At 42.3% G+C, this 27,946-nt stretch overlaps 1 protein-coding gene across 3 annotated transcripts; it reads right to left on the reverse strand.

The window, feature by feature from the left end:
* map7b (microtubule-associated protein 7b) lies at window positions 1-27,946 on the reverse strand (the record flags this gene model as incomplete). 3 transcript variants are annotated; one of them, XM_083934342.1, is made up of 19 exons in its annotated part: window positions 1-1,808; window positions 2,782-2,966; window positions 3,076-3,196; window positions 3,313-3,346; window positions 3,443-3,493; window positions 3,579-3,683; window positions 3,781-3,973; window positions 4,120-4,270; window positions 4,368-4,600; window positions 5,253-5,392; window positions 6,547-6,695; window positions 8,237-8,356; window positions 9,702-9,797; window positions 10,538-10,648; window positions 11,640-11,757; window positions 12,391-12,554; window positions 13,192-13,269; window positions 13,392-13,556; window positions 27,901-27,946. In XM_083934342.1, 19 exons carry the CDS (start codon window positions 27,944-27,946, stop codon window positions 1,798-1,800), a joined length of 2,271 nt encoding a protein of 756 aa, XP_083790468.1. In that variant the 3' UTR covers window positions 1-1,797. The 3 variants fall into 3 exon arrangements, with proteins under 3 accessions (XP_083790468.1, XP_083790466.1, XP_083790467.1); XM_083934340.1 differs by lacking the exon at window positions 27,901-27,946 and adding an exon at window positions 22,144-22,312; XM_083934341.1 differs by lacking the exons at window positions 9,702-9,797; window positions 27,901-27,946 and adding an exon at window positions 22,144-22,312.

A 27,946-nucleotide genomic window follows, 5' to 3' on the forward strand; every position in this document is an offset into this window, starting at 1 on the left:
TCAGTTTTACAGCACTTCAAAGATCTCATCCCACAGCCCCTCTGAACTATGGGCTTGTTGTCAGTCTTAGCAAAATATATCTGCTTTTAAACATAATTTATAAGATATGGAGTTTACAAGCAATTTATTTTCAAGCTAAGTCAAGTTACCATGTTGAACAGCATGCTATATGCTACTGGCAGAAACCAGTACTACATGGGTAATCTTTCTTTTCCTTCAATTTTGGTGGTACTGCAAGATTTGGACAAAGAAGACTAAGTGCAAAGGTTTGAGAACCAAGAGAGCAGCATTACTGGAAGTTGAGTGTAAAGATGAAGAGTAATGGTGGATCCCAGTGTTTTACATGAATCCCCTGCTCGTCTTTCATTAGTGAAAAGTTGCATAAAGCACCAATTGTTTGACATTATAGCTCTCACACGATGACATAACTGACATAACATCTTAACGTAAATCAAGCAATGGAGTTTTGGACTGTGGAGTTATGGCTTGTGGCCAGAATGTCAAAGCTCACGCCTGGAATGCATATCTTCATTTCAGCGAGAAAGACAAGTCCTCATTCTCTGCAAATGCGGTAAGGCAAAGGAACGTCAAAATTAGCAGCATTTCTTTTTAAATCCTTAATCAAACCAATCAGATCATTGCAACGTCACCAGCAAATTATTTTTAATTAGTCCTGTATTTGCTTGGCCAAAACAGGTGGCTAAGCTACAGAGGAGTCCTCCAACACTGGCAGACAGTGTGGCAGGAGGTATGATGGGGTGAGCATAAAAGGGTAAACAAATGAAAAGACTTAACGTCAATGCAGATTATTTTTTTTCTCAATTTAAAACAGAAAGAGGGCATTGAGGAAAAAACAAAGAATCACATTTTATCTGTACAGCAATTCAATTAAACTAGAAAAAAAATCAGTAGTTTACACCCTAATTTTCAGTTGAGAACTGTCATTTTATCATTTTTTTAACTTAAACTCCACGATACTCCAACGCCCCAGCCTCGACCCAATAATAACCTCTAGTAGACACAGCAAAAATATATTACATAATATGACACTTTCCTGTAGTCTTAATACAACTTCATGCACCACCATACGTAATTCCTATATTCCATCTCTTCTGTAACATTTCAAAAGAAATGTTGAAAACTTGAGAATTATGAGGTTCCAGTTAAAGAGAGCGTTAATGAAACCTCTTAATTCAGGAGCCTGTTGTGTGAGTTCCAGTTATAACGTCACACTGCTGATTCTCTCAATCTCATTTACAGTGTGTTCTACAGCGACAAAAAAAAACATCTCTTCAAGTATCATGGCTGAAGACTTTACAGCTGATCTCAGTTTATATTATTATTATTAGTCTTTCATTCACACACACACACACACACACACACGCAACACACATCACAAGAGTCACAAGATGGAATAGGCATTCAATCCTCCTGTGATTTCAGGACATTCACTTCAGAATTAGGAGTGGTTGGGGGCTGTACACAGAACAGTATGACCGAGTGTAATCGTGGTCGGAGACAGAGAGACAACCTGTTCCCCAGAGAGTTTGTTTAGGGGAGAGTAACTTCTCTCCGGGGATGCTTTTGGGAGATCTTTGGAGACGCCGTCTTTGGGAAATGGCCGCGGTGCTATTCCGTCGCGGGGAGGGTGAGAACGTGAAACCTCTGGAAGGTTCTGGCTGTGATGCTGCAAGTCCTTCCTTTGATTCAGTCCGACAGCTCTGTGTTTCCTCTCTCTCTGCCCATCTCACTTCCTGTCTCTCTCCGGGTGTGGAATCATGTCAGTCTAACAGGGGTTCAGGCAACATCTAAAAACCAAGGGCAACAAAGAAAACCATCAGCTGCTATAAAGTTAAGGTAAATTAAAAAAAAACACCTCTTCAGTAAGGATCTATCAAGTCTTCACTTGCTGACTTGTTTAATAGTTCAGGTGCCAAATGTTGAAAAGCACATTAAAGGTCCCAGTATGCTCATTTCCATCCATTTTGTGTTTCTACTAGAACATTTCTACGTGCTCTAATGTTAAAAAACACATTTTTCTCATACGATTTGTCTGAATATACCAATATGCCCTCTCTGTCTTAAACACAACATTTTAGCGCCTGACTCTTTAAGCCCCACTGAAAAAGCCCAGTCTACTCGGATTGGTCAGCTTTTCTGGTTCTTCCGCATCTGCGCTCTCAGCGTCTCTGCACCGCCATTGCAGCCGGGGAATTACTTTGACTGAACTGTAGCTGCACTTTCTACTTATATATAGTATAGTTGTGGCATCACAAGAGGCAGCGGTCGAGATGTATGAAGGGATGGAAAGACACAAAAATGAAATAAAAAGGTAAACCTGCACACTTTGAGGAAAAAAGGAAATATGTGATAATCTTGCTGCTGTCATCTCAGAAGCAATAAAACAAGTCATTAGCATTAGACCGTTCCTGCTCAAACTCATCAACATTTCTGGCAGAAATTAGCAGTTTTAAGGTCAATCCAAACAAACCCCGCTGACATCCCTATGCCATCATCTGGGTTATTTTCACAGACTTTGGACAGACCCCTCCAGAGCCACAGAAGAGAATTTGCAACAGGTTTCACAGGCTCAGTGAAGTCCCCTATTGGTGTGTAGCAGTATCGACTTTATCAGATCAGATTTATTAAAGTAGGATGATCACACCAAAAGCCAACACAGCGAGTGATTTCCTCTATCACTTTAAAGAGAGAGTAAAGTGGGGAAGAAGTGATGTTCTAGAAGATGATAAAATGAAGGGTAGAAAGAGGACGCTCATTGACCTGGTCCCTGCTGGGCTGATATGTCCTCTATTCCGCTTAGAGGCTTTAGGAGACCGTTCTCCCTGAAGGCTAAGACAGGAACTCTCTCCTCTTCCTCCTGCTGCTGCTGCTGCTCCTCTCCCTCAGGAGGAGACAACCTGGAATGTGAAGGCAGTACAATCACCTCTTCAAACTCCCCGTTCTCCCTGGAAGATCACAGGATGGAAAGGAAAGTGTTACCCTCCGACATCAATGAGACAACAAAACTGTTATAAGGTATATTATTTTTGCTGTCTATGTAGATTACAACGCTACCTCTGGTCCGCATGGCTCAGTGCAGTGGTGTTGGGGTTTGGGTTGGAGGCAGGTGGGCGACCGTTGCTATTGTGTATTTGTGACCCGGTCGCTACGGATGGACTAGGAGCAGCGGGGCTAACTGAAAAAAACAAACACGGCAGTTAGAAACAATTGCAGTGGACAACGGGAAAGTTATGTTCCTGCATAAGTGATTATTAATTATTCTAAATGATAGAAAAGGGTCACTTCAGTTACCTGCATTGTCTCCATTCCTGTTGGGAACAACTTTCTACAGATGGGAGAAAGAATAAAAAAAGAGAATGAACTCAGGAACAACACAGATTATTCATGGTTAGTCAGACGCCACATTTATTTTAGCCTTCACCTTCTCTGATGTGTCTGAACGTCTTGTTCTCTTCATGATCTCCTCCAGACGCTGGTGAACAAAAAAAAGAGCTTTTACATGCACTGCACGAGGAATATTATAAAATGTTACAAGTGTGTGTGTTAACATGCATCACCTTTTTTCTCTCCAGGCGTTCAGCCTCCTCTTTCTGGAAATGTTTATCTCTCTCCTGTTTCAGTCGCTCCACCTCCTCTCTCTGTCGAGACTCTTCTTCCTCTTTCTAAAATGCACACGCATGAACACACACGGTTGGATTTTATTGTGGAGGTCAACTCTTGGTGGGTCTGCTAAGTTTAGTCTTTTGTACGCTCTCTAACCTGTTTCTGGAGTCTCTCTGCCTCCTCTCTCTCTTTCTGAAGTCTCTCTTCCTCCATTTTCCTATCCTCCACCTCCTTCCTTCTCATCTCCTCCGCGTCCTTCTTTCTCATCTCCTCCGCCTTACGCTGAGCCTCCTCCTCTCTCTTGGCTCGCTCCTCTGCCTTACGGCGGGCCATCTCCTCCTGAGCTAATCTGTGTAGACACACAAATGAATCACAGTCGAGAATTCAGATACACGCACATACGCACATGCTCACATACACCTTCTGTGTTATCCATGTCCTTGCACACTTATCTGGATCACACACACATATTCACAAACAGTGTAGCCAGCTTACCTCCGCTGCTCCTCCTGCTGCTTGCGCTCCTCTTCCTCTCTCTCCCTCTGCTCGCGGGCCAGCCGACGATTCTCAGCCAGGATACGACTCGCCTCCTCTGGATCTGTGGTGCCTGCTGTGGGCTTGTGGGTGGGAGGGCTGCTTACACTCTCTACAAGGCATCAGAGATGAAAGTTTGACCATTTTGACCAAAAAAGATGAATGCATGATAACGTGGGCGTCGAAAGGGTTCGGGAGCAGTAACTGACCACTGGCTGCTGGTGGTGTCTGCTCACTACTGGTCTTGTTCTGACCCAGCGGCTGAGGTCGAGGCTGAAGAGGACTGAGGACCTGCTCTTCTTCCTCCTCCTCTCCCGGGGCTCTGGTTGGTTGGGGGCTCTCCGATGTGAGCTTGAAAGGACGAAGATTTCCAGGGTCATCTGCCGCTGGAGACTTGAGCAGCTTGGGCGTCGGGGGCCGTGCTGCTGACTTTTGTGGCGGCCTGTGCGCAGGGAGGAAAGCAGCAGTTGGCCAGAAAGTACCACAGCCAGACCAATATTGGCGTGTATGTTTTCAGATATGAAAATATTTTCATAGAACATTAATGTTAAGCAATCGACTGATACTGGACATGCAGTACTGTTGAGCTATTTATTTTATTTATTCTTTATTAAAATAGTCTGTTACTGACTGACACTGAACATGTTGATTAAAGTATTTATTTATTTAAATGTATTCCTTATTTTTTAGTGTTTATTTAGAGTTGGTGGACAATGTAATACATCATATTACAATGTTGAATATTCTTTAATAAAATTTGTTTAGGAGAGCAGCCTTTTGAGTACCTTTGCAGAGTCATATCAGTGCAAAATACACAATGAAAAGGTCTGTTTTCATACCAGCATAAAAATGAACTATCATCGGCAGCTTTATCAGTTAAATCTTTTCTCTTTAAAATCGGCATCAGTCTTAAAAAGCCTATATGGGTGGGGCCCAGTACTGTCTTAGACAAGAGAAAATTTGATTCTACTTATTACAGTTTAAATGTGTTTCATGGAAAATATATTATTTATACCAGTAATCCATAACTCCAATTTGTAACAACTCTGCCTTTGTACCTCATTTTGTCAGCCATCCTGGGCATGTTCTCCTACCTGCCAGGAGAGGGTGCTGTCACTTTGCTGTTCTTCTTGCCTGGAGAATAGGAGCGCTTGTTGGGGGGTACAGTCAGCATGGGAACCAATGGGAGTGACAGGTTGCTCCATGACTTCCTGACATTGTTACTGTCCTTCTGCTATTGGTGCAAACGGTAAAACAATAGGGAAACTATTAAATAACAAAATAAAAAAAATAATAAAAGAAATCATTATTGAAAATGGGCAGGATTTTTTGTTTTTCCCGATCAGGACCCAGGTGAGCCAGCAGCGTAATGTCCCCAAAAATAGACGGACAGACCCAGGTTGTCCTACTGACAGCAGAAGAAGATGGTCAGTAACAGGATTAGACTCAGACAGCCTTCCCCTTTAGCCGTGCGTAACCTCTGGCACCAGGCCATGACACCAACATAAAAATAATGTAAATTAAAAGTCAACCTTTTCTTACTCAGACTCACTCACAAGGCAGTTATCTTTATTATAGTTTGTGCAGGGCACCAAACCCTCACTCAGAACACTGACCAATAGTATCCAGTCATTATGGCACACACGCGGTATCACTGGTATTCTGGACTGGGTCTGGATTATGAATGAGTGTGTCATTTATGGTTTATGCATGTATGTGGCTCCCGGTCCCTGTGTAGAATATAAAGTACAGAAGACGTCCACCTTCTAAGACCTTAATGGCATAAGCTGTGACACAACAGCAGACAGATGGACAGTGCATACAGTAGTGTGTGTGTGTGTGTGTGTGTGTGTGTGTGTGTGTGTGTGTGTGTGTGTGTGTGTGTGTGTGTGTGTGTGTGTGTGTGTGTGTGTGTGTGTGTGTGTGTGTGTGTGTGTGTGTGTGTGTGTGTGTGTGTGTGTGTGTGTGTGTGTGTGTGTGTGTGTGTGTAAGGAGCAAAGACACACAGAAACTCTAATATATTGTGTCCGACTGATCTGGGGCATCATTAGTATGAAAAAGATGAACTAGAAGAAGAGGTAAAAGCAGTGAATCACTTGTGTGCGTGAGATTAGTAAGACAGTACATTTAATAGAAAAATGGATCACCATTATATACGCACACGCTCACAGACAGACACAGTAGATCTGTGAACGTCAAGTTCAGAAATAGATTTGATTATTTTATGAAAAAGGAGGAAAATGGGCTTTTATTCCCCCCATCACATTTACAGAGAAGCACTTATCATTTGTCACATTTCAGCCTATATTGTCACTCTATTATGTATTGAGAACACATATTCTCTAGATATTCAGTCAAAAACAGGTGCAGGTTGATGACATGACCCACCTGTGAGGTGCCGGTGGTCCTCCTGCGAGCAGTCGTGTTGGAAGACGAGACCGTCCCCCTGCTGAGGCTCCTCTCCTGGCTGCGGCAGTGAGGAAGCGGCTGGGCCTGCAGGGCTTTGAAGGACATGGGGCCCATGGGGTGGCAGGACACTGAGCGAGGACAAACAGGCATGGCTACGGTGATGTACGAGGTGGGAGTTCGGAGGGTTTCAAGGAAGGTGTGGATCAGGGGGGATCACAAGGATTTTGAGAGCAAAGGTTTGATAAACAGGGGCACGGAGTGAGAGATCGGGAAAGAGAGGGAGGAATGAGAAGGATGTCGGATGAATAAACAAAGAGATGCCGTGAGTTTGGGAAGACCAGCGGAGGATTGAGAGGAATGAAAAGAAGATATTTGGTGGAGACGGAGAAGAAGAGAAATAAGACATTAGTGCTACTGATTGGAATTACGACTGTTAATACACTGCAACCATCACTTGGGAACTGTATGTCAAAGAAACGAATGCTTCGAATAGAAGAATTTATTATGGTCAATCGGCTGGGGTAGAGATTTAGCAAAAGAAAAACTGTAAAATGTTCCATTCCCTTTGTGGTATTACACTATGGGAGTGGTTTGGAAAAACAAATTCTTACTATTAAACGTCCCAGTGTTGGAAGCATCTCAACTTTTGAAAGTCATTCAGTCAAAATCAACTACTTTTTATGGATGCATTAGATCGTACACCGCATAGAGGAAGTGAGCATGCAGAAAAGGCGCATGTAAACACTATAAAGTAGACACTGTAAAATGTATAAAGGATGCAGAGCAGAGAAACGCAATAGAAGATTGTGTGTTACTGCAAGTGAGTCACGGTGTGTATCAGCTGAAGAAAGAGTGTGATTATTCAAAGAACACACAAAAACTATAGGAAAAACACAGCAATACAAAACAATACATACAGAAACAGGCAGAAATAGAGAGGAGTTTCTGGGCTATGACAAGATATTGTAAAATTCTTTGAAACATCCAAAAGATTACATGAATTGGCCTCTTATAAAGTATTTGGGCTCTCCGTCTCACAGCATCTTCTTTCAGTTTTGATATATTTCTCATCATTTATATTATTTAAAAAGGAAATCTTATTTTTATTTTAATATGGAACCTTTAAGTCTTATTCCAGCATAGGGCAACTGTCTAAAGCCATTGTTGCTGTGGTAACAACAGTGGGAGATGGGGAATGATATCAGGAGAATACTATTTCCTGAATAGTAATGTGTGTTTGCTTGTTTTTGTGTGTGCGTATGCGTGTGTGTGTGTGTGTGTGTGTGTGTGTGTGTGTGTGTGTGTGTGTGTGTGTGTGTGTGTGTGTGTGTGTGTGTGTGTGTGTGTGTGTGTGTGTGTGTGTGTGTGTGTGTGTGTGTGTGTGTGTGTGTGTGTCTGTCTGTCTGTCTGTCTGAGAGAGAGAGAGCTTTGAGTGCCTGATACAGGCTGGCGGTGGAAGTTTCAGAAAGTGTAATGCTTTAAGTCTGGTCAAATCTGATTAACGTCTGAAATGGTTCTGGTCAAGAGGCCAAAATATAAACAGAAATAGAATAAATACATCAGGCGCTATGAGCCGGGATTCCCAGTTTTGCGTGCATCCTCAAATTTCATTCACTTCTGACCATAAGAGCCAAGAGGGGTGTTTTAATGTGGGATGTGTGTATATTACCTGTTTGATCTCCAGACAGACTCATGGCACTGCGGCTACGAGCCAGATAGGAGTGTGTTGGCTGCTGCAGGCGGTTCACCACATTGCTCTCCCATGGTGTCAACGGAAGACGGCGCAGGCCTGAGCGCACACACACACGCAAACACACACACACACACACGCACACACACATACGTGTTAACAGTTGAGGTTTGATAACAACTAAACTATTAATCGCCAATGATTAGCCTAAGCAATGAGTCATAGCAGATTATAAATTCTGCGTAATTACTGTATTTGTTACTCATTCCTTCCCTCGCACTGCAGAGCAACGTAGGTGAGGGCTTAAGTGAAGTCGTAAACATGCACAGGCTGTTATGTTACACATACACTCGCATGCACCAGTTTGTTAATTACGAAGGGAAGCAAACAGCCCGGGGTGAAGCGTAAACCAAGAGCAAACAAGGAGGAGAGCATACAAATAAAGAGTGCGGAACAAAGGTCTTAATTATTATCAAGTAGTTCAAGAAGTGCTTTGTGCAAGTATATCAAACTATTTGGCCATGCAGAGTTTTGGTATCGGGGTAGGAATGTTGCCATATTGAACATAATGTGTACGTTATTAAGCAGAAGTGGACAATGCAATAATTATAATCAATAATCTTCATGATAACCTGATTTGCCACTTAAAAAGAGACAGTTCAGTTTATCAGGCAAAACATGCAGCACTGCTCGCTCTGATAATGAAGCAGAGTACAAGGTTGCTGGTTTCAGGGTGAGGGGCAAAGGTACAACTGGGCTGGAAACTGTACAAAGGAACCCGAGTCTCTAATGTAAACCGCTTTGTATTCAAGGAATGAAATGGTTTCAGAGTTCGTGTTACACTCGGCAAACGTGTGATGTTTCTCACAGTGTCCGTTTGTCTGGGCAGCAGGGAAACTTGGCACGAGATAATATTTTATGTCCATAATTATGAGCACGTCCGATTGTTGAAATGTGGGTGTTGATTTTTCAGCTGGGATAAAAACAGCATACAGTGTTCCCACAAAAACAAAAAGATTATCCTACAGGGGATTAGAGAAAGGGGTCACGCTAGAAGGGGGAAAAAAAAATCTTGATCCCTCTGATGAAACACAAAGTGCAAACACATGCACATATATACAGTAGTATATGCCATTTGATGATCGTGTTGTAAATACTGCAGATCATATCGTTTTGTATCAAGTAGGATTTTGAAATTCTATACTCTGCCAACAACTCAAACTTACATTACCATGAAAAAAAAATGCATGTAAGAGATGAAGGATTCTTCAGCTGCACATATCGCTATTAAAAGGATTACTAATGTTTTCCCATTTAACTGACACAGCACGCAGGATAATCACAACTTTCTCTTAGGAATTCCTCAACAGTTTCCAGCCACTGATTATTGTGCATTGCTTTACATATATGGGGGACCAAGCTGTAAAAAGTTCCCAGAAAACACCTGTGTTTTTGTGCTGAGTGGTCTTTCCCTGATGTAGGCGGGGTTTGGACTGAGCTTTGCTAATGACAGGAGAGGAAGCTGTTCTCATCTGTAAGCCTGTCAGCAACATATGAACATCAAAGAATACACGTTCTAATGGTTAAATTAGCACTTCCTTATATGTATTTAATGAAATGTTTGACATTCTGAGAATGATGCTTTGCATTCTCTTTCTGACAGATGAAGAGATTAGGACCACTCCCATATCTGTCCGTTGAATATAAAGATAAAAAACAGCAGTGTGTTAGCGTAGCCTAGCATAAAGACTGAAACAAAATTGTCTAAACATGGCAGCCTATTTACATCTCGCCCCTGATGTCGCCACAGACACAGATATTGAAATATTCAGCAATAAGGCAAGTAGGAGTACAACTTTAGGTGCTTCTATATTTTATTGCACCACTAATGTAGCTTTGGAGGCTGCCTTTGTTATGTTTGCATAGGTTCAGTCTAGTTGTTCCCAGTTATGTTAAATTAAGCTCAGCTCTCTGTCTGCAGCTTCATATTAAAAGGTATAGATGAGGGAGTGGTACAACACTGTCAGCAAGAAAGTGAATAAGCGTATATCTCAAAATGTTCAACTATCTTTAATGTAAAATCTTGTGGTTTTTTTGTCCATATCACTGTCACTGTACCCCAAGATCTCATTTAGTAATAACAGAATAAAAGATAACAATGAGCACGTACACTGTCACAACAGTCACAACAAATAAATGACAAAGGATACAGGCAAGGGCAGTGGATATCGTAATGAATCATTTTGGTGTTTGTGTGTGTTCCAAGTTCTTTTTCATTACCTCGATCCGGTGAGTGTAGGAGTGTGGCAGAGGAGTAGGAGAGGCGCTTGGTAATAACAGGGTCCGCGTGTTTGGATAAATTCATTGTGGACACTGACCGCCTGTCAGCATCTAGAAACAAAGAAGAAACATGATAAAAGCAAATCAATTAAGTATTGAATAGGTGGACTAAAAGAGAGCAGAGGAAGAAAGAGAGAGCTGGAGCCAGCAATCTCTGTTTGAAGGGTTACTCTAGTCTATTCTGGTTAAATGGGGTTAGATATGAAAAACTACCAACATGTTGCTAAAGTGGGAAACAATATTAGAAAATGAATTAGTGCTAAATGGGTCTTACGTAATCTAAAAATGGAGCTAAGATGGTTTGAATGACTGATCTTGTGTCTTGGGATATAGGTTCAAGTTACAAACTGGATTGCTACATGCAAATAAAACAACAAACACTAATCATGCCATCCACATTGGCCTACATTTACACTAATGCCAGTGCTATAATGGCGCTGTACAGTTACAGTGCTAGAGCCAGCGGTCTAACACTGGCTGGCTAACTGACACAGTGCTTTAATATTCACATTGGGAGGTCACTCCGTATCTGCGGTAGAGACTGAAAGCACTCTGCATGTGCTCCAGTCCAGCAAGGTCGAGTGGACAGAGGAAAGCCGACTCGACAAAACCTGGACCAGGAGGGGGAAAGGATAATGGCAGAGAAACAAAGAGCAGTGAGGAGACGGAGATCCAAGAGCGAGGGTAAGAGACAGAGAGAGAGAGGGAGAGAGCGAGAGAGAAAGTGAGCCAGAGAGGGTGAGTTTGAGAATAACAGGGTGTGAGAGAGCGAGAGAGAAAGGGAAAGAGAGAGAGAGAGAGGGAGGGGCAGAGCAGGGTGTGAGTCAGCAGTAACAACAGCGGGCAGGGGATCTGCATAGTTCAAATATAAACATGGCAGAACAATAGTGACACACAGAGGCAGGCAGACATATTTACACAAGAGATACACTGTCAGACATCAGGGAGATGAGATATCAAAAGTGTTCAATAAACCTGGAAGCACTGATACTCTCAGTGTTTCTGCAGGTGCTGTGTGCAGGTGCGTGATATGTGAAAGTACCGGCTGGCGTGATGGGAGTGTTTGTATTCATTGCCCCTCCCCAAGACCACCGGTTGGGCTTCTGTCTGACTCTCTGGCTCCTTTCCAACGTCCGACGCATCACCGCCTCATGACGCACCTTCAGTCATGACAACAAAACATGATTGGTGTTCAAAACCAACAACACGCAAACATTGGTCCAAGACTGGAACCATTTTTTGATCTGAATGGACACTAGCAGACAGTGTTATGTTTGGTGCAAGGCCATGAAGTGTATGAAGTGTAAAAAGTACCTGCCAGATAAAATCTAAATTGCGATCAGGCGACAAGCTCAAAATGAAAACAAAACCACTCGGTTTATCTCAAACTTCCACTGGAAGTCCTTGCTAAAATATTTCCAGAATGCACAGAGAAAGGGTGGGGCGTCTGCCTCCCTGCATTTCTGGTCTGTATCTCTACTGTCACTATTTAAAAAATAATAATTATACAAGTATGACATATTCTTTTTTATTTATATTCTTTTTTACTTCTGAAATCAAACCCAAATCAAAACTTCATCCAAAATTTATGGGTGAAACAATAAACTATGTCTATGTTTCCCTACTACTATGATATGGTGCCTGAGTAAAAAGGGTGCGCGAGTTAGGGTGAGGAGATGTTTGGCAGTAAAGTTCAAACTCTAACTTACAAAGAGGGAAGGGGCATAGAGCGATTAGGTGCAGAGTGCAAAGATCATCGTGTACACGCGTGTGCAGGGCCATGTGTGTCAGACCTTGTCTTCCTCTAGTTTCTGCCGTCGTTTCTCCTCCACGGCTGCCCGTCTCTTTTCCTCCTTTACCCTCTGCTCCTCCAGCTTTCTCTTCCTCTCCTCCAGCTGCTTCTCATAGTGCTGCCTGGCTCGGTCCTCACGCGCCTGCCACTGGGCCTCCTTGACAGCTAAGGGAAGGTGCGTGCACACATACACGCGCGGTCAGTAATGATTTGATACACATGCGTTAGTGTGTCCACATTTGCTATAAAAAATGAAAAGAAATCAAATGTGTACAAACACACAGGCACGTGCGCGCACACACACACACACACACACAGGCTTATAGCGGCGGAGTGATGGGTCAGCTGTAGATCATGTGACTGGGCTTTAGCTCTCAACACAAAGCAAATCCCTCTGCCCCTCAGCTGGGGCCAGAGGTATGACCAATGTGCAATACTATGAACACAAAAACACTTAAGTGATAAAAACATATACAGGCACTGACTTCCAAAAAAAAAACGCATTTGTTGTGGTGTTTCACTCACTTGTTCGTACAAAAACACGCATTCAAAAACACAAGCCTCTCTAAACCTTATCCAATGACCTGACCCATTATGTAACATTGGTGCCATGGCAACAGGGGTGCCTGGCTTCAGCCTAGACTTTTATGTAACTACCAGAGAAACGGGCACTTCACCACAGCTACCAACCAACTTCAGTCATGATATGTTGCAGGAAAGGTGGTGGTGAGGGATGCATTTAAAGGCTCCAGCGCACTAATGTTCAGTCACATCAACACACACACACTTAAAGAATACACACCATTCTGTTTCTCACGCTCCCCTCGGCGCTCACGGGCTAACCTCTGTCTCTCGTCGATCTTGTTGAAGAGCAACGAGTCTGCGACACAAACGAGTGTTAAACAGCAGAGTAAAATACTGCACAGCTGAGTCGAAAGGCACAAATCCTTAGAATTGGTTTAACATGGGAGAAATACTTCCTGGCACCCAAGTGTTACTAACCTGTTTTGGTGGCAGCATAGTTACTGGGGCTGATGCTGGTGGTGGTGCGAGTCGGAGTGGGCGTCGGGGTAGGGGTCAAGGTGTATGTCTGCCCGGAGCCCGAGGAGCCTGGACGGGTGGCTGAAGACGCTCTGCCATCCTCCGATTTATTCTGGGAGTAAGACGCTGGAAAGAGAGACAAATCAGAAGTGTCATTAGCACAAACTTCGCAAGAAAGAGATAGGAAGAGGGTAAACTAGAAACTGAAAGAGAGACCGAGAGACAGACACCAGAATTGGGTAACACTTTCTATGAAGACCGCGTATATAGTGCATTATAAGTACATTCATAGATATGAATGATGCTTGACTGACGGGGCTTATAATACATTATGACTACCTGTACTCACCTACTGTATATACACCTCAACAATTAGCTGTAGTAAGGAGTATGCTACATTATAATGCTATACTTGGGATTCTCCGCATTTCGGAGTCCTAATCACTTATAATGCAGCATAGGTCATTTTAAATGCATGGAAATCTAGCACACTTTACTTAACACTAACAATGAAGGCGTATGATAAGGCATGTATTATTACTATACATCCTTCCTACAGCTACAGCTTATAATAATAACAATAATACATTTTATTTATAGGTTGCTTTCTAAGCACTCAAGGACACCGTACATTTGTTAAAAAACAGTGCAACACATGCAATAATTAAAATGGGGAGTAAACAAAATGATCAAATTAGGTTAAAATGAGATTAAAGGGAGAAGGCAATTTTGAACCGCTGGGTTTTCAGTTTGGATTTGAAGTGAAGGAGTGTTCCTGAGTTCCGGAGGTAGGCACTTCCACAGACGGGGAGCAGCTTCCTACAGATTGTTGTTGCGTGTATTTGAGTAAGTAGTAGTAAGTAGCTATTTTTTTTTTAAGGAGTTGATTTTAATCGGTAGACGTGTAAAAGTGAGTTTACGGAAATGAACGACTTTAGGCGTGACTTTAAATCTGATGTGTTCATACGTTTCTTGGACATAAGTCATTCAGCATGAAAAAAGCTTGATTAGTGACTAACCAAAGCCCAACTGACTCATTTGTCAATTAATAGACCTAAGATTGGGCAGACCTAGCTAAAATGATACTTTTGTGTGATCAGACACATAGTAATGCATGGTCTAAATTAGGGCTGAATTACCAGAAGTCATGCTATATCTTGGTATACCGTATATCCTTATCAGGATATAGATCAGTATAGAAGATTTGGGGCATATCGCCCAGCCCTAGTCTAAATAGAATATTGTGCATGATGTATGAAGACAAGCAAGCGTCGGAGAAGTATGCAAAGATTAATTAAGAAGTGGCGCCCACACAAATGCAAAGTAGACCGTCTTCATTCTGACAGTCATGACAGGCGTGTGCTGCTTTCTCATGCTCTAGTTTTGGGCTTCTGCAGTGTAGCATAAAAATATATACTGTGCTCTTTGTTCTCAAATGTTCCCTGTGTGTTGCAGTGTTTCCGCTCAACGTAGAGCTCGGCTATTGATTAATGTTACAATCAGCCTCAAGGTGACTCAGCACTTTTAGGTCAGCCTCCACAGACACAGAGCTTAACGTCGGGGCCGCATGCACGAACAGATGTGCTTGTCCCAAAATGTTCCAAAAAAATGACAACACGTGCATGCTTTTCTGATCGGGGTAAAGAGAATCGTGTACTGTATGTAGATAATCTGTGGGGGTGCAAAATAACTGATCCAACAACTCCTTTGTGTGCTGGTGTAGTGAAGAGTGAGAGAGAGTCAAATGTCCACAGAGACCAATCTGTCCCAGAAAGTCAGAATTAAATCAGTCACCCTGACCCAGACTAACAAACTCTGGCTGAATTAACAGAGGCTACACACACTATCCTACTTTTCTCGTCTTCCTGTGGTTTCTTTTATCTATTTTTTTCAGTGACATGGTCGGTCAGTGGGGTAATTAATGACACCAGTGGAAGAGAGGAGCAAAGTGCAGGTTTTATATCCATGAACAAGATAAAGAGCACTTTGCATTTCAACGTAACAACCAAAACTTCAACTGCACCTTCCCTTTCAACACAATTCAATTCTACCACTGATGTATGATCAGTCTGTGTGATATCAACAATTTCCCTCTGGGATTATTAAAGTATTTCTGATTCTGATATAAAAATATGTTTCAGTGTACAGGAGCTTTGTGCCTCTGCACCCAAGAAAAGGAAAAAAAAAAGCATGATGATTTTCACTTATTTCTACACTTTATGGTTTGTGATGTGGCACGTTACAGAGAATGTTATAAATCGAAACTGCCAATGCTGTCTCTGTCCGCCCTAACTCACTTATGATATTTCCTGGTAATTTACAAAGGATATGCTAGACCAGGGCTGCCCAACCCTGCTCCTGGAGGGCAACTGTCCTGCATTTTTTAGGTTTCTCCCTGCTCCAACACACCTGAATCTAATGATGTGCTTGTTATCAAGCAGCTGAAGCTTTTCACAGGTTTGAAAATCGTTAGACTCAAGCGTGTTAGAGCAGGGAGAAACCTAAAACATGCAGGACAGTGGCCCTCCAGGAGCAGGATTGGGCAGCCCTGTGCCAGAAAAAGACATGAGGTCATAGCTGCAGAGGTTTTTTTGCATTTCACAGTCCACAGAGGTGTGTGTACAAAAGTATTAACAGGTGTACACTGCCTCTGGTGCACCAGCCTTGGAACTGGTTTCAAATGAGCTATTGTTATGACAGGAAAGGCTGGGCTGGGCCAGGTTACAATAATGTCTAGTCAATGTATTCCTTCCCCTAAGCAAAAGACTAGCTCATTGAGAAAGAAGCACATTGTGCTGCAGACAAATACTACACTGGAAATTGAACAGCTTCTTTTTTTTTTTCTTTTATAATGGCAGGCACCATAAGAAACCTCCTCTCTGTATGACCATACATTTGCATCAAAAAGACACACTGGAAATACAGGGAAGTGTTCATGATGGATCAATATAATCCATATACCAACTCACAGTCTCCCACAGTTGGAAATGATTTGTGTGGGAAATTAGGATCTCTACAGCTGGAAGAAGTAATATGATACGGCAAGTAATAGAATTACCGCCTTATGGTTGTATGCCTCCACCAACCAGTTGCAGTATACATCCAAACATTTAATTAAAGTGTAATTCCAACGCAAAACCATCCCATGGTCTTTTTCTGCACTTACATACCTTAAATAAGCCATCGAGACAATTGCTGTGTTCCAAATCACGCATTCCTCCAGAAATATCGTGTTCACAAGAATGGGACGTACATACGGACTTACAAAATGAAACCCTAATGCCTATACAAAGGACTAACAAAGAGTAATAGCAATGAAAACGGGTTTATGTATTAAAGCATACAGTACAGTAAGTGTTCAATACACAATATTGTCCATATTCACATTACTCCAACACTTACTCCTCTTGTCAAAGTATTTGAAAATGTGACACACAACTTGTTCTGTGATGAAGCATTTAATAGATGTCGAATGATGCCATGTGAGAGGTATGTATGTTTGCATGTGTGTGTGTGTGTGTGTGTGTGTGATACAACACTAGCCCTGTGATGCATGAATCAAATCTGCATTACAAAAAAACATGAGGGCAGTAAACCCTAAATTCAGTTTTCTTCATCTGTCCGCCTATTCCCAACACAACAGCCATATTCCATTTTTACACATCTTATTCATGACTCTACAGCGAGTCCAGCTTTGCACTACGCATACTGGACAGAGTAACCAGAGAAACCAAAAACCAGGCCTGATGCAGCCACAGTCTCACTTTGGCTATGTTAACACTGCAGGTCTTAATGCACAAGTTCAATTCTCTGGATTACTGTGTGAACAGCTCACGCTCCTGAAGTGACCCGCATGCGCAGTTTATCACTAATGACATCACGCCAACACGGTGTGGACGGGAGCGAACATGGCAACGGCAACCGGTATTGTAAGACTTTATGGCTAAAACTTAACTTCACTCTCCCTCCACTGGCCGCCTGCTTCACTGCTGTCCTCCATGTTTGTTTTTATTCTGATCCTGGCTGCGGCCTGTGGCACACTTTTCTTTTCAAAAAACTATCAAGCAATCATTTGTCATTCCTTTACAAAGCAGTGCAACGCGGGTCAGAATGACGACAAAGTCGCATTGAATGCCGTCTAGCTGATTGCAGTCGCATTCAAGAAAATCCGATACGTATTCAATTCCGTACCACAAATGTCAGATTCAATGCGACTTGTGCTGTTCACTGTCAAAAGCCACAAAGTGGGGTCATCCTGCATATAAGAAGAGGTCAGCTGAGGTCAAACGGCGTCCTGGGGCTCAGGGTTGGAGAAGAGGCTGTGTGCAGATCAGGACAGCCCAGGGTGTAGTTTGGGTATACTCTTACTCTAGAGAGTGCATGACTTAAATATTTAAAAGTGAGAGACTGTAAAAAGTATACAGACAGACATAAATACTTGGAATGCAGTGTTCAACTGCCACACAAGAAACATCCACCTCACCTTAATTTTTCCATATCCTGATTTAATTCATCCGCACATTTTCTTTTTACTAAGAATGTAGTTAACCAGAAAAGCCTCATTGAGATGTAAAAAAGTATAGTGGCCAAGACAGCAGCAACCATTTCAGACATACAACATATAACAGTTACAGACCATAAACTATTTAAAATCACAGCATGATTATACCAAAAACATTAGACTTAACGTATCCTACATCACAGGGCAAACAGTTCAGTCAAAGCATCTGCAACCTGGTGTACCTTCCTTTAAACTCCTTCGACCTACTTTTATGAACATTTAAAAAGATACCAGCTCTCCTATAACCTGATTAGTCTGCAGCAAAATTTCTGCCCCTTCCAGCCACAGGGGCAGTATTTATAAAACATCACAATAGTTAATCACAGACATAAGTAGCAACAAGTCTCCTTTTTGCATCAAAAGAAAAGTAAGACTTATGTCTGAAATGAAAACCCAGCATCAGCCCCAAAGTCTTCACAAGATGTTGAAAGTTAGGCTTAAAACAGATCTTTTGCACAGGCAAAATGGCATATTAATGACTAAAACCCTGCGTCACAATATGCTTTGACTACTGCACGAATGTCAAACTGATGTCTTTCAATACACCATCGCATGCAATTCTTTAACTCACAGCCTCATCCGTCTGTTGTTAAGTCATTAAAAAAAACAAACCTCAAATAACAGAAAGTATATTTGCTTGTGTGCACCAGACAACCATTTAGCAAACACACCAAACACCGATTTATGTGTACAAGGTTAGATTTCAGTGCGCCTAAAAATGAATGACCAGCTTTTGCATTTTCCCTATTATATAAACAAGGAGGAAATGAGGGCTTCACAAAACTCAAGGTGCAAAAGCACTGAGGTGCTGAAAATGAGGGAAAGAACTCATACAAACTCCCTGGACATAGGAAGAGTTCACAGTGTAAGTTTTTTAATATTATAGCTTTATTTAAACACACTGGATCTAAAAAAGAAACAATAGCTTTTAGAGTGTTTAGGGTTTTTAAATCCATAGAACGGTGTACCTCTTCTGTTGCTTGAGGGCTGTGTACAAAACAATATACCTCTGGATGGAAACACACTTACCTTAAAGCTAAAACGCCTGTATTTTAAGCTCTAAGTCATGCATAATTCCAAATCCATTGTTTCAAATATGCTGGAGACTGTTATTGTGTCCATTCCGTACGCTGCAGCCTTTTTAACCCTGAGGGTTCAGATTGCAAATATTTACCTGGAGTTTGGTGCATGATTCCAGGGGTGTCAATGCCAGGATAGGGCCCGTTGAACCCCCTGGCTACCGTCCAACTCCAACTAGTCAGATTGGAGGGCCAGAATCAACGTTCCTACTTCCTGCAAACATCCTACACAGTGGAAGATAAGCTCAGATCCAAAGTCCATGGTGCAGTGAGGGGGACGAAGGAAAAAGCAAAAAGAAGAAATTCCAAATTTGAAAAAAGGGACCACCCGAAACTCAACTTTTTTTCAGAGTAAAGGGGAAAGCAGGAAGGGAGAAGTTGTGTCAGTTGTGGTCCGTGTCACTGTTGTTGGGAGACGAGTGACTGTGAGACAGGTTGTGGCGACTCTCCAACCCCCATCCTTTTGTCCGTGTGTGTGTGTATTTATGTGTATGTGTATAAAAGAGACAGAGAGTGAGACATAGGGAGAGTGTGACTGTTTAATCTGCCCCTCCCTTGTCTAGTGCTGGTGTGAGTGTGTGCGTGCAGACGCTCCCCACCCCCAATCTATCTGCTTTCATTGGCAGTCAGATTAAATGGTCAGAGTTGCCGATTAATGCTGTGCTGTCCGGGGCCAGTGGGTAGCAGGCGAGCATGCTGTGTGGCTCCTGCCTCCCCTGGAGCCTTAGGGGATTAGCCCGCTGCTAATGCTAAGCTAAACGCTAAGCTCCAGTCAACAGAAAGGCAAAGGGGGCAGGGGGCGGGAGTCCTCCTTTCTAGCTCCAGGACAGACAGTCAGGCCTGGATAACAGGTGCCTTCAGAGGAGGGTGCTACTGCATTTGTTGCACATGGCACAGGTACAGGTTTCAGCTCAGATGATGAGGGGAGGTCTAGAGTCACTAATGATGTGTTAACAACGCATTCGACAAAAAGGGCCATGAATAATAGAAACGTCTGTAACTTTGCCAGGTGTTTGTAATAATGTAATTAGAAACTTGACGTTGATTTATTAGTTTAGGCATCCAAATTGATACGATAACCATGTAAGAGATTACGAATCATTGAAAAGCCCTCACACACAATCAACTAATGTCGAACAGAACTTATTTCGAGCTCAGATCACCCAAACTACTATTATTAACATAACTCAGCCGTCCATTTAAGACCCAGTCACGCTTTTACACCTCTAAAAGCACATGAAAGTTCATCATGTGGATGTGTAATATAGACAGTACTATTTCTGATCAATTCAAATGTAATCCATGCATAATACTTATAAAGACAGTAATACAGACTGTCATTCTGAAAAAAAGATGTAAAGTGTTGAACAACTAAGCCGTTACCTGATACTATGAGATCATCTCTTCATTCCCCACAGCCCCTCAGTCTGATCTCTACTTTTTATGGTTTAAGTGAGCCGTATATGCATGCTCCATGAGGAAACTGCAAAACACTTAACATGAAAATCATATAGAGAATGCAGTTATTTAGAAATCCAACTTTATTCGTTGTCTTGTTCTTTATGTCTTATATAGCTGTTGTAGAAAAAACTGCTTTAGTTACATGGTGTCGGGTTAGCCGAAAGAAGCTCAGTGAATAAGGTGAAAAAAATACAAAATTTATGTTGCATTAATATTTGAACGACCTTATGTCTCCCCGAGTCGTGGAACAAACCCTCCCATCAATTAATCTGTTATACAAGTTCTCCTTTTAAAAAAAAAGGCGTGATAGATGAATGGATATAAAATACATATAAAATGGTGCTGTAGTCGATATCCAGCCCGATTCTCCCTCTTCAGAGCGGCAGTCATTGTTTACGTTCTGATTAGTAACTTGAGACAGGAGAATTGAGTTGGGTTTGAGAGAGAACATCTCTGTAAACATATATCCACATATGAATGCAGAGGAATCATAACATAAAAAGCGCTATCCCATGATAGCCGATGGGTTCCGTGATCGCATGGCGGCCAATATGGACCGTTTACCTGCCTGCAACCAAAGCCTGCTTCAATGTGATGTAAATACTACGTGGTCTACAAAAGAAACAAGACCATGCCCGCTCGCCAAATCTTGCCCCTAAGCCTACAGATTCTAACCATTCTAGCCTGACTCTCGCCATATGACTTTCATTCTGGAAACGAGATTAATCTGGCGAGAGTCAGGTTATACAGATTCTACATCCATATGCAGAATCTGTTTATCAAGATTTTAAGGGCAGAAATATGCTGCAGATTTAGAAGGACCCTGAGAAGCTCAATTTACTATCTATATCCCTGTTAGGTGACCCACATTTGCCCAAACCACAAATCCAACAATGACAACAATAACCATACACCACTGTTCACTCCAGTACAGTGCTAATTCTTAATCCCAAAATCAGACGGTCACAGGTTACTGAAACCAACTGTCCCTGGAAATTCAACAGCCGCTCTCGTCAACACTGAATGAAAAGGAATGAAATGACTGAATAATAAACGAAAAGGTAATAAAAAAACAAAACAACAACCCAGATCTTTTGCTTCCAGATTTTTGAAGCTCAAAACCCCAAAATAGGAAGAGAAGATCAGTTTTTATACCTGCTGCGACTGTAGGCACATCCTGTTGAGTGACCGCTGTGCTTACTGATGCATTATAACCTCATACACGTGTGAAGTGGACTACACCTTCACTCTCATCTGCTACCCCAAACTTGCCTTGTCAGCTGGTTTCCACGCGCACACTGTGCTTTCTCATCAGACCTGTCAGCTACATGTCTCTCCAGATGGCTGAGCTTGATGTGTTAAGAGGACTTTTCCTCTGTGAGAGCAAACAGTACTGACACAAAATAATCTACTATTCAAGTGCTTGAGCACATGCATTCATCATTGATATCCTACTAACAAATACACTTACAGATTGTCTACTCCTGTGGCACACACACACATAATTGAATAGTTTAAATGGAGCTCAAACAGCACAAAGTAGAGCATGCAAATTCATGTTGCTTTCCACTTTACACCCCTTTCAGTTACCATTTATCCTTTCCCTCCGTACCTCTTTTCTTCCTTTTGCGAGCATCTCTCCTCCTTTGCCCTTCCTCTTCCTCAGTGATGGTGAAGAGTGCCGGGATGGCTGAACGGCTGCCTCCTTTCCTCAGCTTCCACTTTCCCCGCGAGCACCCACCTCCACCTCCCCCTTGTTCTCGTCCTTTACTATCTGGCATCGCCTGCCCTGTTGCAAACCCTCGAGCCCCTGGCTAACTCACCCGGCCCCTGCCCATCCCACCCTGCAGGTGGTGGTGGGGGGGCAGGTCAGGCTTGAGCGCCAGAGGATGGTGGTCGACTAGGTCACCCCTAAAAGCCCTCTTCTCAGTGAAGAAGGAGATGGTTAGCAGCTAAGGCTAACAGCTAAATCCTCTGGCTGCACATCGCTGCTCTGTGTCCGAGAGCGCAGAAAGAAGAGAGGGAGGAAGAGAGAAGGTGGAGGATGCAACAGGAAGAGCAGGAGAGATGAAAGAAATGGAATTATGAATAAGAAAAAAGGAGGGGAGGAGCTGAAGAGGAGTGAAGAATAAAGTTCAGAAAGATGACGAGGGAGAGCCTGAAAGAGAGAGAAACAGAGCTGCTCACTGTACCATGTAAATACTGCCTGCGATGACAGTGCAAGTCAGAGTGAAAGAGACAGAGAGTGCGACAGAGTCTGAGGATGAGCTCTTGTAGTCTGGTTTAGAAAAGAAGACTTAATCCACAAAACTGGCTCGGTCGAAAAGCTGGAAAGATTGCACTTATCTTGACTCCCTCACTTTTCAAGAGATGCTGCTACTGCTGCTGTCATTCCTGTCCCCCTTTTTCCTCCTCACCTCTCATGCTGGGCTTATTCTATAAACGCAAACTTGTCAAAAAAAATCACATCACACGGGCACTGGCTGAACAGTACACATACACACACTCTGGCCCACAGATACACGAGTAACAGAGTGCAGCGTGGCCGTTAAAATATTCAGTGCAAATCCAGCGGTGGAAGGTGAGCTGGTACCGGTAAAGAGTTTCCCTGACAACGGCAGCGCATGGACCGATGATGCAGTTGCAGAGTGGAAGCGAGAGAACAGAAGACATGAACACTTTAATACAACGCACATACACAACTAGGGATGCACACACCAAAGCAAATAATGCAGCACTGGAGCTGCCTCTGTGGAAGGGGTGTGATCATAGAGCACATGGTATATGTCCCCGCCCCATTCTCCACTTAAAGAGCCATCAGCTATTTGATGACATACCGGGGAAGTACACTTAAATATGGAAATCTTCCCATTCATGTTCTGCTGGCTCTTTGCAGCAACAGGACACAGAAGTAGCCGTTTGCAAATCAATAGATATATCTGAGCAGTAATAACAGGTACTAAGTTGTGATTCACTTTCATACACTGAAGCTGTAAATACAGTGGATATTAAAAAAATGAGAAATAAAGATGATAAAGAGAGAAGATGTGCTAAGCATTTGAACCTGTCAGAGACACACAGTATGGCAGGAGAATAAATAGAGCAATAAAGTAATTCAAGGCCACCGTGTTGGGGACCTGTCCTACAACAGTGCAAACATCAGCCAGAGGAAACGCTCATGTGCATGCGTCTGCTTATCTCACATCGACCAAAGCACATATGCACAGATTAAACAACCGGCATGGCAACTTAAAATCTTTCCCCGAGATGCTGTAGCTCACAACAGCAAGACAACAATGATTAAAGACACCACATCACAACCACTGATAGGGCATGTTCGCTGAACCCCACTTCAAATGTAACCTGTAATCAAACAGCCTAATACAGAATAGTTTAGCACAAAAAAAAAACATCCATAATTCCCTAAAATACCAATCATATAAAAAGCATTTCGGACAAGACCCATCTCCTTTGATAGCACATGCTGTGCAAACACACATTCATGAAATAGCAATCTGAACTTTGTCCCTGCAGGATAGAGTAACGTTGTAATCCTACCCCCAGACTTAAACCGGAGAGGCAAGGCCACTCACCCTCCTCACACCTCTTGAATATTTGTATAAGAGACACAAGAAAAGATGAAGTATTTTGACTGCTGTATAAACAGACATGCAGTGCAACTACATACGCTTGTTTAGCCTAAATCTAAAAGAGCAATTTTAGTTGATGTGCTCCATTCAAATAAAATGGATGATTATCTTTCATGTGTATGCACATAAGCTGTGCATTGAGCTCTAAATGTTTGTCAGTATTGTCACCAAAAACATTAGTGGAAAGCTTTTGGGCCTTGGGTGTTTACATGTGCATATCACTTTTTAAATAGCAAGATAAAGCTTAAGGCTAATTCTTATACGTGTTTACTACTCTGGTGACATGAGCTTTGACATAGTGTAAACTACAATAGCTGTGTTACAAATAGCAGGGCTAATTAATATTGATGAAGCCAAGCAACATCAATTCCCCACCTGAGCACCTCGGCCCGGTGTTGGCAGAGGTACCTCCACACGAGAAAATCCCCACCACATGATTCGGGCAAGATGACCAAACAGAGGGGACAATCCAGATATCTATCATGCAAACGGGAGCCATTTAGTGAAATAGTAAAAAAGAAAAAGAAAACAGTTTGAAGGGAAGAGTTTAGAGGTAAACTGCAGCACATTCACACCTGGTAACATGACCCAAACTCTGCGGTGTCTTCACAGTAACAAACTGTAAGAAAACGATCTGTCAGCTGAAATAGAAAGAGGTATTAAAACAGGTTTTACCACAGAGTGTGAAAAGATATTGCTACAAAGGCATTTCTGTGCAGGCATATTACGGGGCAACTATGGGATGTCACAGATTAGACAACGGCAGATTTGAGAATACGTCTGTTAATCCCGTAGGACAGTGATCACAACGTTAGAGCCAGCTTCAGTGTTGTGGTGAAAGGTGCAGTGGGTTGTGGAACTTTACAGCAGCATGGGAATACAAGATAAATAATGCATATGGAAAGAGGTTGTTTATGAATACTAAGGTAGCAGCAGGATTGGAAAGCTTGAGCATCACATCAAAGCAAATGGATGCTCAGAGTTTGCAGAAGGGTCATATTTGATCAATACAAGCCGGCATTCATAAGGAAACTGAAAGAAGATGATGAGGAGATAAAGAGGAGATGCAATATGACTGGGGAACAAAGCTGCTTTGGTAATGTTAACATTTTGAGACTTATGTTCGTTAGAAATTGTCATTAAATGGAGGCTATTTGTTTGTTTGAGTCCTTTTAGTCTGCACTCACTGATTTGATTCCTATTATTTTGACTAATCACATTTTCTTTTTTTTCTTTTTTTATAAACCATCGAGTAAAAATATAAAAACGATACTGGATAGGCAAAATAGAAAAATAAATCATTATAAATGTTTCTCTTTTTTTAATAACAACCTTTAATAAAGTGTTGTCTTGGGGGAAAAAAAGTCACTGAACACTGAACACGTCCCAACAAACAGTGGATTTAAAGCTGAATTTCTGAAATTCCAGGTTCTATCTATCAAACGTCACTGATTTCCATGACCGCTTCCGTTAGAAAAAATATCTAAAAACAAGAATTGACGCCAACCAGTCAAGTTTCAGCTTACATCTATGTCTGTGCAGACTACATATATAGAATATAATAGCATTAAGTGTATTCTTGGCAAAACGTGGATGCTTCACACACGTCTTTCACCTGACAGCACAGAAGATCTAAACAACTCCCACAATTTTAAGATCAGTGTCCCCAGTTCAGTTTCCGACCAAATGTATCCCCTTGTGTTCCTGAGTTATGGCATTGAATAATGGACAGGAAGCATTTATGCAGAACATTATGATGTTTCGTAATTTTGTCCTATTAGACATTTTGTGTAAAATGCTGTCACAATTAGTGTGAAGAGTTAGGGCCATAATGTCACGGCGACCTTAACCTTTGACCTCCAACATCCTATGAGTTCATCCTTGAGTCCAAATGGACATTTATGCCACATTTGAAGAAAATATCTCCAGGAGTTCCTGAGATATCACATTTACAAGAATGGGATGGACAGGCAGACAGACAAACAACCTGAAAACACAATGCCTCCGGCCACAGTTGTCGCCAGCGCAAAGGCATAAAACAAGTGTGATGAGTATTCAAAAAGGAAACTGAAACAAACAAAACAAAAAAATCCCAGGCCAAGCTGCAATTTGTAAAATGATGTATGCTAAAAACACAGGAAAGATAACAGAGCATCTAAAGATAGACAACTGAACAACATTTTTGTGTTTTATCAGATGGAGAGAGTCCAACTTTGAAAAGTAATTCAGCATCAGTAGCTACTGCATTAGGCTACAAAGATGTCACTGCAGGTAGGCCCTGGGAACACCTGTTGTCATGACTAACTGAGTTGTGGCCAGAGGTGAAACGTGCAGTATTTCTGCATGTTTCACCTCTGGACACAGATATATACTACGTTTCAATATTCCATATTGAAAAAATAAAAAATAGATTATCCACAATGTTCCATCAAAGGCGGTAAGTTGCCATTGCTTTGATGTTTAGCGATGAACAGCTAATTATTAGACTGACAGCAGCTCATATAGTACTGCCAAACAAACCACCAGATTTTAATGGAATATTTATTTCACTATGTAAAGACAAATGGAAAAAATTGGGGCCCCAAGCCAGTATGGGGGCCCCCTGAGGGCTGACAAACTTTAAACTACAGCAGTAACAATGCATAAAGTTTGCAATGACAGGAGACCTGGCGCCACCCATTCCTGTTGCAAGTTTTATTTATTTATTTTTACTCTCGTTGGCAGTAGGGATGGGAATCGAGAACAAGTTCCAATTGAGAACCAGTAAATTGGAATCAAAAACATACACCTCCAAGCTTATCAATTCCTTTTATCGATGCCGGCATGTCTTTACGAACACTGCATATTGCAAACCAATGATGCCAAACTCATGCGTCTACGCTGCTGGAAACTTGCAACAAGACGGCCTCATGATGGAGAGGAAGAAATGCTCTAAAACACGTCTTTACAATAATATCTCCACACAGGCAGTCTTTTTTTTCCCCCACCAAGTAACTCGATCAGGAATCAATAAAGAATCGAACCAATAAGCAGAATTGAAAATGACATTGATATCAATAAACTCTTATCAATTCCCATCCCTATTTGGAAGAGACGTTCATAATTCAGTTAAGTCGAAGGGCCCCCTGTGAATACTTGCCCAGGGGCCCCAACAGACGCTAGAACCGCCCCTGTAAAATGACGGCAACTTAACAATTTGGGCCACACAGATGTCCGGTTAACTGGTGGTGTCGAGAAGTTTGCACAAAATAACACGTTTAACATAAAACCTGTAAACAAACTGACGCTTTAAGACACTTTCCCAACAACAACAACCCCCTGCTCGTTCCCAGTAATTCACCTGACTGTCACGTCAAGTGAAGCGGCGTTTCGACGGCTTGACAAAATGTCAGCAACAGGTGTCTTGCCTGCGCAGGAGGACCTCAAAATGTCTCTCAACAACGACAGCAGAGGTAAAACTGAAGACATGTGTGTAGTTTAGAGAACACGTCGTGTTTAATAAACGTTAAGCAACCGGTTGGGTGACTCGGTTTGATAGTTAATCCCACTCCCGTGACCGACCGGCTCCGAGAGCTTTGGAGTCTCTCTCTGTACTTCAGCGTCCAAACACGGTCAAAAACACCGAAGTTCCTCCGCTGAGCAGTGCTTAATGGTTTCAATAAGAGTCCGTCCTCCTAAAAAGTTCGTTAAAGTAAACTTTTCAGTCTGCAGGAACTCACCTTGGGACTCGGGAGGAGATGCGTCGCTGCCATCCTGGTCCGCCAT

The sequence above is a fragment of the Echiichthys vipera genome, assembly GCF_963691815.1.
Source record: "Echiichthys vipera genome assembly, chromosome: 19".
Taxonomy (NCBI): Eukaryota; Metazoa; Chordata; class Actinopteri; order Perciformes; family Trachinidae; genus Echiichthys; species Echiichthys vipera.